Consider the following 15,128-nt stretch of genomic DNA (forward strand, 5'->3'; position numbering starts at 1 on the left):
GCACTCGTGTCCAGCTGTCGGAAAGCATCAAAAAAGTTTTTGATTTTCTTATGGAAACAAAAACAGGTTAAAACAGGTAGCGAGTTTCGCACAGTGGGAAGACGCTTTTGATATTCGGGCAACAGGTCATGCGCAACGCCGCAAGACATATTTTCTTTTCATGTCCCTCCCCGGCTCCGTGCTTCTTTTCCGATACTGTGACTGTTTTCAATCTATCAGCATTTCACTTATAGGCTACTAATCATTAACAGATATATAATTAAAATATATGTACTGTGAATGATACAGTAATGTGTGTGGTTATTCAGAGCACTACGTTCTTTTGTGGGTGTTTATTATGTAACTTTATATAACCCTTTGTAAATATTCACAGCATTATTTGATTACAGAGGTCTGCCTCATGACAGGTGAAAGAGAGCAGGTACACGGGGTTTTAACCCGCGCCCTGTCATCAGTTCGCCAAGCGGAATCTGAATTGAGGTCTCATACAACTGACGATATAGATGATTTTGATGCAGCCTCTTTTGTCAGTGAAACAAGGGCCTTGTTTAGAAGTAGATCTGTGGACTCATCACAAAGGACAGGTAACATAAAACATAAAGAAAATATGTTATATTACCAACCTGCTTTACGCCAGCCAGTTATTTTTCTAAATGTAGGCCATAATAGCCTTTTTTATTATTAATCTTAATGTTAATGATCATTTAAGTACGTTTTCATTTTCTTTTTTACAGTGTCATACATCATTTAATATTTGACAGAAAAAAGGGATAGAATATCTAAAGACACTGCTTTTATTCCTTTTCTGCTGCTACCTTGTTACTATAAAGCAACACAGATGTCCTCATATTTAGAATGGTGCTAAGTAATTTATGTTAGTTATTTAAAAGTATTTTTAATGTTAATAAGGTAATTTTCTTTTATTTCGTATCAACTTTGATTTTGTGTGAACCTTTTTTCTGCTCTCCATTACTTCTAGAATAATATTCAATGTTGACTATCTGAAGTTAGAATTCTTATCCCTGATTTTTATGCCTTCTGTACTTTTAGCTGTTTCTTTCATTCTTTCTTTCTTTCTTTCTTTCTTTCTTTCTTTCTTGGAAATTGGAAACTAATGTAGGAAAGACAGGCAGAAAAAAAGGACGGCAAAGGGGACATTTATGGAAGACTCATTTTTTCTTACTGCAAAAGAACAATGAAGAATTTGTACCACCACCGTCTGAACTATCAAGACTGACAAGAAATGGATTAGGTAGGTTACGTATTCTCCTAATGATAACCCTTCCAGTGTTTAATGTGCATTTTATTTTTTACTATTTAAAAAAAAAAAAAAAGAAAAAGCGTAAAGATTAAAACCATGCATTTTATTTGCAAATGTTATGTTACACAATAAAATTTATATATTTTAATCAAACCACTGATTGTTTCTCCATTGTTTATGTTGCTGTAGGAGTTCCTAAATGTGAACAACCTGCTACCAATGAAAGATATGGTTCAAAATCTACTGTTCAGCGAAGCTGGAGTTTAAGACAGTTAGAGAATTTTGTGCAAGATAGTTTTCCTGACGTTCCTTTGCATCTAACTGGCTTTACCTTTGCAAAGGCAGAGAAGGGTCGGCGTCTTAGTAAGCTAAACATAACGTCTGCAGCTGACCTACAAACCAAGATAGGAAAAGGAAAGATTTTTATAGTTCCTAATCGTGATATACCATTGCCAATTGAGGTAGGTCAGTTTATTCTTTATGACAGATGGATCTTTACTACAGATGGATCGAGTTTTTTTTTAGATTAAATCAAAATACAATAATAGAAGCTTAAATAGTGTGCATATATATATATAGACAAAGAGACAGACATACATATGCCTACATACATACATATCCGAAATCTCTGCTTAATTTAAATGTACAGCTATAGCCAAAAGTTTCTGCATCACCTAGAATTTCAGGATTGATTGAGATTATATTTATCAATTTAACTACTTTACAAAAACTGAGGATGTTTTCTTAAGAAGCTATAAAGATTTATACTGCAGTGCAATTCATTATACAGAGATTCGCCTAGTTTAAATTCACTACATATGTGATTCCTACCAATTTTGCAAATGTAAATAAAACTAAATGCCAGTGTATTTGATCAGTCTATTACAGTGGTCTGTTAGTAAATAGTTATACTTTGATAGAACTAGTTTTAATTGCAATATATTTTCTTAATTCTAATATATGTCACTTCTCGGCTGGTTGCCATAAACACAAAGTTTAAATCAGGGCATTAAAACACATGCTTTTTAAAATAATGTATTATTGCATTATTTAAGAAACACACTTGCAAATTGTATTTAACTTTGTTCTTTATCTCATGATGTGTGTTCAGTTATGTGTTTGTTTTATGTCTCAATAAATGTGAATTGTAACCTGCTGTAAATCCCCATTAAACCTCTCAAGTAAGAGTTCTTATTGCTCACTGTAGCAGGATAGCATCAATAAGGAGACTCGGAGCCCAGGAAGCTGCAGTTTAAAGCACCGGTGCACACATTTATTAACACAAAGAAGTGTCAGTAAGAAAATAAACAAGCACAAGTGCCAAAATAAAAGGTTAAACAAAGCTATTCTGAAGTCAGACGGCATTCCCATCCCTGACCAAGTGCCACACAATACCACCTCAAACACACCTAAACACCTTTCCCCAAACAAAGGATCTCACTTCCTTATATAACATGTGGCTGGAGCCTAATTAACCATTAATCATTCAATTAAGGCTCCAGCCACATTCTCACATGTATTATGGATTTTAACCCCTTCCCTGCCAACCCTATATTTGCACCACAGACACACACAACATTTATCCTAAGGTTTAAAACAAATCTATGTCAATCAATACAAACATACAAGAGTACAAATAGGAAATTGCATGAGTTTTCCTCATTAGCTATGGATTTTTGTTTGTATTATTCAGAGAACAGAAGGAAGGATGTTAAATGAAAGCCGTCAAGTAACAGCAGGAAGCAATGCATCAGTGACCCAATTGCAAGTTCAGGAGCAGGTAGATATGACCTCTACAGAAGAACAAATGACTGGATAGCTTCATAAATAATTATCTTATTTATATTTGTACTATGAAACCACAGGCCATTGTATCATACAACTGCTCAATAAAGAATGTGCTACTATTGTATGCCCAATGCTAAGGTGTAGGAACCAGTTCATCTTGTGGGTGCAGTATGACATTAATGATCAGTACAGTCTTATGTTAACTTTACATTCATTGAGCAGAATTGGCTTTTAGCTCTGCCAAAAGGTTGTCATGTACTTAAATTGGTGAATATTTAGTAGTGTTCATTGCTATTTTTTCCAGGTGCATATACAAGAATTGTCAAATGGAAATATTGGTACAAGGACTTCAGAAAATCCCATTGTAGAAGACTACCACCAAAGAGAAAATGAGGTACAGTCATAGTTTTTGTTCCTTCACTTAGGAGTCCATACACATTAAAGGAGTCTTGTTACACAATGTGTTTCTAATTTGTGTTCATTTACTGGAAAAAGTAATGATTCCGTTTTTTAGGTTATGCAACAACATGCTACCAATGCAATGGCTGATCTTCTAGAAAATGAAACATCAGAAAACATCCCACAAAGGGCAGCTGAAGTAGGATAACTATATTGCTTATATTGCTTAATTGGTCTATTGTGCTTATTTATGTAATATATTAGTGTTTGTAAAGCCCTTGTCTGGTCAGTTTGGTGGGCTTTAAATGCAGTTATTGTTTTAAACCAGATCAGCAGTGATGTATTGCCCCAAAACATGATCTGATTTTTATATGTTCACCAGGTCTTTGCAAAACCAGTTACTTTGGTGCTGGATGTTCCATCTGAAATGAGCTGCCAAAAAACATTTCTCTTAGGGGCAAACAGATACCTGTAGACATTTTCATTTTAAGGAGAGGTAGTTCAAATACTATTTTTACACAAAGAATGCATTTCTGTTTATATAGACTGAGATTCTGGACATTGAGCAACTATTTCAGGCTGATAGCTTCGAAAATGAACTGATTGCAGCTGGCCAATCACAGGTATCAGGTTATTCACTTACTATTGATGAATAGATTCACTATGCGATGACTATGGAACCAGTGCAAACAATAAAGTGAAGTCATTTTTAATAACACCTTAGAACTTCTTGGAATGAACATTGTACTCTGCAGTCATCATGATGTCATCCTCCAGAATTCTTAGAAAATTGCAATACTGTAGACAAGCTGTTTTTTATGTAGCTGCAAAATCCTGTAATTGATTATATATATATATATATATATATATATATATATATATATATATATATATATATATATATATATAATTTGGCATACTTCAAGCACTCAGTCTTTTATTCTAATTATACTCTTTTATATATATTTTTATAACTAGTTTCAATTATCAGAATGGACTACTCATCCATCAACGCCTCCACCACTACCTTTCTCATGTAAATGCTGACACACCAACAGTAAGTGTACTGCTGGAACAAAGATACAAAGACCCTTTCCTGGCTGGACTCCTCCCTGGGAGAACAGGAAGAAGCACTCCAATGACTTGTAACCTGACCTCTGATTGATCAACCTAAGTTGAAACTACAGATACAAGAGAGCTGCTGTGGATGTACTGTTTTTTAGGTAAGGAAAATAATTGCTATCATACGCTTCATTCAGTATTTTACTAAAATATTCTTTTCCAAGCATGAAAATCTTTAAAGACTGAAAAGCATATATCTTTTTTTTATTAAGCCTCTTTTTTAAAAAAATTGCAGACAGCTAATGTGTTGTAGCTAGATGTGGTGGTCTTTGTTTAACAGGAATCATTTTATCTACATTTTGGAATGCTTAATGCAAATATTATTATTATTATTATTATTATTATTATTATTATTATTATTATTATTATTATTATTACAGTAGTAGTATTTTTACTTGAAGTTCAAAGGATGTATTCTTAGAACTACACATCTAACTACATTAGTTTGTCTGCAATTTCAAAAAGAAAGCTTAATAAAAAATGCATTTCAAAGTCTTTCAAGATTATTCTGTTTGGAAAATAATATTTCAGTAAAATACTGAATGAAGAGTGTGATAGCAATAATTTTACTTACCTAAAAACAGATCCACAACAACTCTCTTGCATCTGTAGTTTGAAAATGGAGGACAGACTAATAGCACATTAACAGCAACTCCTCTGCATCTGTAGTTTCAGCAGAGCAATAGGACTTCAACCTAAGGTGGCCAATCACAGGTCATGTTACCAATGTCATTGGAGAGCATCTTCCTGTCCTGCCAGTAAAGGTTTGTGGTGCCAACATGTTTTTAATTAGAAAGTGCTGTTTTAATGTTTTGAAAATCTACAGAAAAGTTACAAACCTTTCTGCTATTGCTTGGAAGGCAAGAAACAAAATGTTTGTTACGGCCTGAGTGTTTTTAGTTTTTGAAAAATGTATTTTATAATTCGGTGTTCATAAGTTATTGATTAATGTTTTCATGCAAAATATTATATTTAGCTTAGTCTTTGTTTAAACTATGTAATAATTTTCAGCGCACTCATAAGATAATTCATTTTGAAATAGCTTTGCTCAAGTATATTACATTTGAAGTTTTTTATGTTGTTACTGTTATGGTATAAGCTTTTGTTGTTTCCCAGGTTAATAATTGTGTTGCCAGAACTTTAAACCTCTCCATTATTGCTGGATTGTCTTCCATGCTAATACATACAGTATATTGAATTCAAAGAAATTGATTGGATGAAAAGAATGGTTAAGGTATTTTAATGAGAGGTTTTAATTTCAGTATTTTCTGCAATGTTACATATTAGATATTTTCTCTAATATTTCTCTCCCATAAGGTTCAGCTCCACCAGTCTCTTTTGGGAGAAAAGGAGCAGGAGCTTGAAAGAGGTATGTATTTATTTTATTTTTTTTAACTCAGTTAGAACTCATTATTCGGCAACTCTAAAATTGCAGTTTAGGAACACTGCCAAACTGACCTTTTTTGACTAAAAATTATGTTATATTACCGTATTAAACTTTAGTTTATGAAACTGCACGTAATTTAAAAAAAAAAGAAAGAACAAAACCCTCGGTGAGGTAGAGACTGCACTGGGTGATAATCCATACATCGTAAGAGGCTCTTGGGTGTGTATTTCATGTTCACTATAGTGATCTCTTCAAGAAACACGGTGTCTCTCACAATTGAGATGCCATGATAGTGGATATTTTAATAACATTCAGCATATTTCTGCAAAATATGAAAGTTGAGGAATGAAAGGTACAACTTACTGTAATGTAACATTTGTGTTTCTACCTTACACAGCTTTCTCTGATCTAGATGTGTTATTGGAAGAAGAAGTTACAGTTGAAGTTAAAAGACACACTGTTTAGAAGATGTACAAAGAATTTACAGTAATCAAAGTATCATCAATAAACGTTTACATGTTAACTTTATTGGGGAAGAGGGAGATGACTTTGGTGGGTTAACAAAAGATCTTTTTTCTTCTTTTTGGAACAGTGCTTTCATTCAGTGGTTTAAAGGTGAGGATGCTCTTGTCCCATGTATACCAGTAAATCAATATGCCAAAGCGCAGGACATTTTTTCTGTTGTTGGTAACGTTTTGTCACATATGTGTCAGCTTAATCATTGCGTGCCACCCAGATTTTGTAGATCAACACTGCTATCTGTTGTGTTTAATACCTCTATGATTGATAGTAGAACACTGTTGGATGACTTTATGCTCCATGTAACAGTACCTGAACGAACCTTGCTGCAAAAGGCTTTGAATAGTTTTGAAAAACTAAGCATTTCTGAAAAATCTGACTTGCTGACCTTTTATTCTGTGAATGGCATGCACACAGTTCCTTCAGCTAAAGATTTTAGAGAGCAACTGGTTCTTGTAGCACAAAATGAACTGGTAATAAAACCAATGTTCTTGAATTGCTTTATAAGGCAGGCTATTCCAGAGTCTCATATGAGAGCATTTTGGTCACAGTTAGATACAGACTTAATTTCGTACCTGTACTGGCAGGAGATGCCTACTGCAGACCGTGTGTTGCAGTGTATAACAACTTCTGAAAAAGACCTGAAACCTGAAGAAGAAGTTGCTTATTACTATTTACGTGACTTCATCAAGTCAGTGGATCAGGATGAAATGTCCAAATTTCTGCATTTTGTTACAGGATCCCCATTACTGCCAAATGATGGCATTACAATAGTATTTAATAGACTTTGTGGTAGCCTGAGGAGACCTATTGCACACACTTGTAGCAATACACTAGAAATACCAGTAAGCTATGCTTCAGTACAGGACTTCAAACGAGAAATGAAATCCATTCTAAATTCAGAGAATGCATTTATAATGACAATGCTTTAAGGTAGTGGTTAGAATCACAGCAGCTATATCTGAAGTCAAGTGATGTGAAGAATCATTTGACAAGGGATGTTTTTATATAAAAAAATATATATTTTACTTGTAAATGCCCAACTACTTAAGCCTGCTTCTTTCATAATGATTTGTAAAGCCTTGATAGCATGACTTCCCAGGAACACCACAGCGTAAAGCCTGTAAAAAATGGAGGGTCAGCAATCAGTTGAGATAAAATTTATAGTTTTCTGTTCCAATTCCCTTTTAATCCATTCCAATTACTTTTATGACATAGGCTTTTTATTGAGCATATATATATATATATATATATATATATATATATATATATATATATATATATATATATATATATATATATATATATATTTATATATATATATATAGACACACACACACACACACAGTAATCTGTCGTTTATCCGCTATGATCAAGCTCTTCAGTAACTTTAGTTTGTTATTGAACAGAGAGGATTAGTTCAGAGATTGTAGATCCTACCAAAGTTTTTCTACACTTTCGTGGTATGTGCTCCGTGCGCTACCATTGCTGGTAGTGTCACGTGAGCTGTTCAGTGTGTTGATGTGCAAATAAAACCTGTTCGCCTGCGGGGCATATCAACTCCGTCTCGATCTCCTGCCTGTCACTCAGCAGCAGATGCACGCATCCACATGACAGACGTCTACCCTGTCACAAGCATTAATACCCTGTATCTATCTTCTCAAGTGATTTAGGGGAGCTCCCTAATAAAAGCCCAATCTCAAAACAATAATTATGTGAATATAGTAATTGTTACAACTGTGTATAATGATATTTAAAACAGGATTCATTTAACCGACTTTTTACATAACCACCCTTACTCTGGTTTCACCGCAGTCGTGTGTGTGTGTGTGTATATATATGTATGTATGTATGTATATATATGTGTGTATGTATGTATGTGTATATATATATAATGTATGTATGTGTGTATCTGGCAGCTGGCTCTTTGAGCTAATATATATATATATATATATATATATATATATATATATATATACACACAAAACAGTTGTCAAACACGTGTAACTTGTCATGCGATTACACAATTACAATACACAATGTTCAATAAAGAAAAAATCTACTACTAAACGGGACTTGTGATGTTCCTCTCATCTGAGTCTAAGAAATAATCACGTTAAGTTTAAGGTGTAAAACTTAACTCACCAAGTCCTGTGATGGTGGAAAATATGATAAATCTGCCTTCCAAATGTTTGATTGCATTGTCTTATCACCTACTTTAAAGTTACAGGGCTGTTCAGCCATTTCATTGAAATAACACTGTTTTTATTCTGTTGCATTTTACTGTCTGAGCTTACGATGTGCCAATTAAAACCATACATTTTCAATGGAATGGAACCTTGCCGCTCATGGTTTATCATACTGATGGTGTCAAGTTGTTTGAGCAAATGCCCTTTGTTGTGTAAGGCATTTTCTTTCTACATCTCAAGTGTGTTTTCTTACAAAAAAGTTTATTTTGAAAATATGACGTCAAATTGTTTGTATAAAATGACCTCTTTGGGGATTAAACATTGTATGTAACCTTTATTTCCTCAAGTGAAGAAAGAAAATGTGTGAGTTTTATTTTTTTCCTGACTGGATAAGAAGTTAATTGCCAAATTCACATACTTGCTGTTTAACTTTTGTACCAAAATGATGTTGTAAACATTTCATATTTATGAAAATAATGCTGTCTTAACTTTCAAACAGACATTAAGGGTGTTCATGTTAAAAAAGACACACAAATAAATAAACATGTTTTTGAATGATAACATTGTTATAGTCTTCAGTCATATCTTTAATGGTAAAATATTACAATCAGAACAGAAGCATTTAAATACAGTTTGATGTTATAAATACAATGTGTCCTGCTTTCATATTGGACTGGACAAATTATATGAAAGTTTTTACCACAGGTAACTATGACCACCAATCATCTCTTTGTGTACAATAAATAAATAAATGCAGGATCAGTTCCTCAAAAGTATTACTTTTTTTTCTAGAACAATAGTGATTAAGTGGAATTAAGATATGTAGGTAAAAGTAGAATGTTGCTTGGTAGTTATAAAGACTTTAAGCCGTAATTTCCCACAGCTAGTGTACCCTCCAGCTTACAAAACCACACAGGTCTATGTCCACTTGCAGTTTCTAGACACCCTTATGCTAGGTGTAATTCATGACCAAATCATAAAACAACTTCATTTGCTCCGACCGCACCTAGACAATCATGGAAAACAAGCTTCCTGAATTGGTTAAAAAGTACAACATTTTGCTGTGCTGTGTCTTGAAAACTTAAGTTCCAGAATGATCATATTAAAACAAATAGGATGGTTTTATTATTTGTTTCAATTAATAATTTAATTTAATAATTTGGAGATGCATTGGAGGTATCGTTAGAAAACATAAACTCTAGTGTTTTGTGAATGCAACGTGCATATTTATCTCTAAAGTCTCCTTCAAGTTGGATTTCCTCTTTAAGGGTATTAAGCTGCTGAGTAGTTAAATTAAGTGGATTGGAATGCTCTTCAGTTTCTGTCATACTAAAAATATCTGTTGTTTGGACTCCAGCTCTTTGTAAATGTAATATTAAATGTTCTTCAAATTGTTTACCATCCAAAATGTTTGCCCCTGATTCAGCAGAGCTTGCAAGTGTTGCAGCCAATCCATCTGACCAAATTTGTTCAGGTGTTCTGTTCCTTTCTGTTCGGATTTTATGTTTATTCCATCCTTGTCTGAATAATTGTAATCTTTTATTAATTTCTGGAAGGTACACCAACTGCAAGCATGCTTTGTGAACATCATTATCTGCCTCTAATATACTAAGATCTTCTAAATCATAGAATTCCTTGTACAAGGGCTCTACAACTTGTAGGAACACATCTTTCCAAAGTCTTTCTATTCTCTGGTTATGAACAGATACTCCAGTTATGTGGCTGCCACGCTGGAGCCCTCTCAAGATGTTCATAAGCAAGGCTACCTGTATGTTTTCTCCACCATGGTCTGACCTCATGCGAGACGGTAACCCATATTCTGCCACTGCTTTGGAGAAAGCCTGTAGAACTGTGCTTGAGCTATTGTCTGTGGCACAATGCAAATATGGAACAAGGCGAGAAAAACCATCTATGGCACCATGGATAACAAATCCCCACCTACAATCAAAAGTAAACATTTTAAAAAAGTTATTTTTACAGTAATGAGATATGCGTATTGTGAACAATACATATTTTTTTCACCAATAGCAGTCAGAGCATTTTAACACCAATAAAGGTTAAATATTCAGATTATATTGTGCCTCTATATGGGGTGAAATGCAGAGTTCTCAAGTTTATTTTAATTAGGCAGTATTCACCTATCTACCAGGACTGGCACATATAGGTTCTGTTTCATTTTCAAGAATATCCAGGAAAATGGATATCTGGCACCTACTACAATGCTGACAGAACAACAATATCGTTTGTGTTAATTTTTAAAGGGTTATAACTAAAAATAGTCACATTGTTTACATATAAAAACTGTGCAGTAGCCACATTTTGTTACACCTGATTTCAGTTACTTATTTGCCCTTTGGAATGACAATCTATGGATTTCATGAAGGATTTCATGAAGAATCTGCCCTCCAGTTGGTACAAGTGAAAATTACGATCCTCACTTTGTCACAATTTAATTATATGACCTCTTCTCAAAACAATGACCCAGTTAATTATGAAGATTCTGACCTTTCAGTACGATCACCTGAAGAATGAGGGTAAGATTCATCATGAGAGCCTAATCTATTACAAACAAATACAAATCTATTACTTTCCTTCCAGGAACAAATATGGCAGTTTAATTTGAGAAAATTGGATAGTTTTGCTTCAGACTAAATGCATACAAGCCATTGTGCCAAATTGGGACAAACATGTACTCAAAATGAATGCATGTATATTAAATACATAAAGAATAAAATGTAATAAAGTGATATAATTTTTTTTTCGTGGTCAATAGACATGAGCAGCCAAACAAATATCTTTAACATATGTGATTTCAGATCAGATAATTGGGTAAAATAAAATATTAACCTCGTTACCATGGACAGACAACTCGAGTATACTGATTTCTCCCAGAACTCGAGTTGATGTCAAGTTGATATCGGGCTTATGTCTTTGATTGCGTCACCTACGAACCCTGACCCCTACCCCTGTGCACGCTAATTATATATTTAACACACACACAAAGTAGACTCACCTTATCAGCTTCATATGACCGTCCATATGCCACATGCTGTTTGGTGATGGGACGTGGTAAGATCTTCTGTTAATGACTTGGGCCCTTCGTCCAGCACTGCTTACTGGATCGATGCTGTTTAGAGACTTGCGTATTCTCTGTCGCTGAACAAATATCCCCTTAGCTCTAAGATATCCATTCATCATCTATAGAGGAAAGCAAACATCAATTTGTTTTATTATGCTTACTTTTATGACACAGTTGTTATGACTCAAAAATGTTACTATTATATTATTGGAATAAACTGCTGTAATACATCCAGGACATTATAATATTAGCATTGTTTGTATGCGCAGGTATCCATAAACAGGTATCCGTTCCAAATTATAATTATATTTTGAACAAATCAGATACAAACCCACATTTTCAAATCTTTTTTTTTTTTTTTAACGTAAACGTTCGTAGTGAAAGCGGGCACAGACCCTCAACCATTAAAGAATAAACACCAATTTCAAAGCTGTAAATACAATAACTAACCTCGGCCCCTGCATTTGGATACTGGGAATGAAGTGACTTTACTTCAGTATCGAGTTCGCTGTCTGTGATGTTGCTGTATTTGTCTCTTGGTGACAGACCCTCCGCTTAAGCGCTTATAAATGTATGACACCGAGCATCCTAAATGTTCAGCAATCCTCTTTCCTGTGTATCCTCGAGAAACGAAAATCTGGAGCTGGTGTCTCGAAACAGAAATCCTTGGCAAACCAAACTGACCTGTATTAAAAATAAATAAATAAATAAAAAATTAAATGCGACAATAACCAATCCACGTGTGTATTAAAATGACTGTAGTTCCCAAAGAGAATAGAGACATTAACTTACCTTCTCTCCTCCGCTGAACCACGAAATCACCACCGGTATTTATGCTTGACTGGGTGTCAGAAATTCCTTCGTTTTCGAACACCGGCATTAATTCATGAAAACAGTTTGATATTTCCACTCTAACGTTTTCTGGAATTTCCATACTGATTCTATCAAAGTTTGTTTTTGCATTTTGAAACAGTCTATAACTGTTATCAATTTCAATAGAACCGTCTTGAAAATGTCTTTCAAGTGTGCTGAGTGTATTTTTAATTGCTCCAAGAGTTGTTAGTACAGCTTCAGGATGAGCCATAGCGCCTTTGCCCCCACTGTACTCCTTAACTGAGTGAATAAAATATTTCTCCTGGTTTACTTTTAAACAGGAAGTTATTTCGAGATATCTTGAAATGGTTTAGAGATATCTCTAAATGACAGTTTGGCGCACCATGCTAGCCAAATCCACATATTATTTAAAGATATCTTCAAATAACGTCCTGTTCATTTAAAGATATCTCTAAATCATTTGAAGATATCTTTAAATAACGTCCTGTTCATTTAAAGATATCTGCAAATCATTTGAAGATATCTTCAAATAGCTTCCTGTTCATTTCGAGATATCTCTAAATCATTTTGAGATATCTCTAAATAACTTCCTGTTCATTTGAAGATATCTTTAAATGGACAGGAAGTCCATTGAAAACATACAGCATTTTCACAGGAAGTCATTTTGAGATATCTTGAAATAGCTTCCTGTTCATTTGAAGATATCTTCAAATGATTTAGAGATATCTCTAAATGAACAGGAAGTTATTTCGAGATATCTCTAAATGATTTAGAGATATCTCTAAATGAACAGGAAGTTATTTATAGATATCTCGAAATGATTTAGAGATATCTCGAAATGAACAGGAAGCTATTTGAAGATATCTTCAAATGATTTGCAGATATCTTTAAATGAACAGGAAGTTATTTGAAGATATCTTTAAATGATTTAGAGATATCTTTAAAACCCTCATTTTAAGATATCTCTAAATGACAGTTTGGCGCACCATGCTAGCCAAATCCACATATTATTTAAAGATATCTGTAAATCATTTGAAGATATCTTCAAATAACTTCCTGTTCATTTAAAGATATCTCTAAATCATTTGAAGATATCTTCAAATAACATCCTGTTCATTTAGAGATATCTCTAAAACATTTAGAGATATCTCTAAATAACTTCCTGTTCATTTGAAGATATCTTTAAATGGACAGGAAGTCCATTGAAAACATAGAGCATTTTCACAGGAAGTCATTTTGAGATATCTTGAAATGGCTTCCTGTTCATTTGAAGATATCTTCAAATGATTTAGAGATATCTCTAAACGAACAGGAAGTTATTTAAAGATATCTCTAAATGATTTAGAGATATCTCGAAATGAACAGGAAGCTATTTGAAGATATCTTCAAATGATTTGCAGATATCTTTAAATGAATAGGACGTTATTTAGAGATATCTCTAAATGATTTAAAGATATCTGAAAAGTATTTAAAGATATCTCAAAAACATTTAGAGATATCTTAAAATGATTTAAAGATATCTAAAAATGCATTTTAGATATCTCATTTAAAGCTCCATTTAAAGTAATCTTCAAATGATTTAAAGATATCTAAAAATGCATTTTAGATATCTTAAAATGATTTAGAGATATCTCTAAATATTTGAAGATATCTTCAAATATTTAGAGATATCTGGAAATGATTTAGAGATATCTTCAAATATTTAGAGATATCTATAAATGAATTAGAGATATCTCTAAATGATAATTTGGCTTGCCATACCCATCTGCTACTTTGAAAGAAAACACAGAACGTGGCCAAACACAAACAAGCATTGCATCTTTTACCGTGCACAGTAGTCGGCGATGTGGTGCGTCTCGGGCTGCGCCTTTTTTTGTTAAAAGTTAACTTTAATTTGGATTTTGACTGCAAACTACCTGGGCGAGGTTAAGCCTTTGTTGATTGAGTTCTGCTATTATTGGTCTCCTACTAATTCCGGAATCAGACTTTTTAAAAAATGATTATTATATTATGGAATCAGCAAGTACTCGATCATATTACAAACCTGGTACCAATAGGAGTACTATACAATGAGACAGTGATAGTCTCGGAAAAGGCGATGTGGAAAGTTCAACATGGGAACTGGAGTGGTGTGGTGCATAAAGCATGGTGTTATGAAACTAGTCATGTAGTATGCCGGTGCCCTGCAATCACCAGAATTAATAAAAATATAAGCACTGAATTAGAGGTACATCCACTATAGGGGTGGAGAAAATCAGTGCAGGTTGGTAAATATCAATGCTGTGTCCGTTATGCTTATTTTTTATCCCTATCTCTACCTGTCTTGGTTTACTTGTGTCTTTCTTCACTCCCCTCAACTCCTTCGTTACCTGTCTGTCTTTTTTCTCTCCCGGTACATTCCATAACTCTTGATAGGCTATCTGCATTTTTCAAACTTGATTCCAAATTAATTATCTTTTTCTGACAATTTGCCAATTGTTGTCTTTGGGTTGCGTTTTCCTTGCGCATCTCTAATTGTTGTGTTGCAGCTAGTTGCCTTTCAACCATAGA

At 33.8% G+C, this 15,128-nt stretch overlaps 2 protein-coding genes and 1 long non-coding RNA gene across 5 annotated transcripts in view; 1 reads left to right on the forward strand and 2 right to left on the reverse strand.

The window, feature by feature from the left end:
- LOC131736866 (uncharacterized) overlaps positions 1-15,128 on the reverse strand; it is a 97,702-nt gene that overhangs the window by 81,572 nt on the left and 1,002 nt on the right. The window lies entirely within an intron of this gene.
- On the forward strand, positions 191-7,696 carry LOC131736864 (uncharacterized). 2 transcript variants are annotated; one of them, XM_059022343.1, is made up of 10 exons: positions 191-584; positions 1,121-1,252; positions 1,451-1,722; positions 2,955-3,041; positions 3,354-3,443; positions 3,564-3,647; positions 3,994-4,071; positions 4,427-4,505; positions 5,888-5,939; positions 6,355-7,696. In XM_059022343.1, the coding sequence occupies exons 1-8, from the start codon at positions 401-403 to the stop codon at positions 4,493-4,495; spliced, it is 996 nt and encodes a 331-aa protein (XP_058878326.1). In that variant the 5' UTR covers positions 191-400; the 3' UTR covers positions 4,496-4,505; positions 5,888-5,939; positions 6,355-7,696. The 2 variants fall into 2 exon arrangements, 1 of the variants encoding a protein (XP_058878326.1); XR_009328459.1 differs by lacking the exon at positions 1,451-1,722.
- On the reverse strand, positions 9,245-13,238 carry LOC131736865 (uncharacterized). Its single transcript, XM_059022344.1, has 3 exons — positions 12,195-13,238; positions 11,679-11,863; positions 9,245-10,603 (listed from the first exon to the last, which is right to left on the reverse strand). Exons 2-3 carry the CDS (start codon positions 11,861-11,863, stop codon positions 9,817-9,819), a joined length of 972 nt encoding a protein of 323 aa, XP_058878327.1. The 5' UTR covers positions 12,195-13,238; the 3' UTR covers positions 9,245-9,816.

The sequence above is a fragment of the Acipenser ruthenus genome, chromosome 4 (assembly GCF_902713425.1).
Source record: "Acipenser ruthenus chromosome 4, fAciRut3.2 maternal haplotype, whole genome shotgun sequence".
Taxonomy (NCBI): domain Eukaryota; kingdom Metazoa; phylum Chordata; class Actinopteri; order Acipenseriformes; family Acipenseridae; genus Acipenser; species Acipenser ruthenus.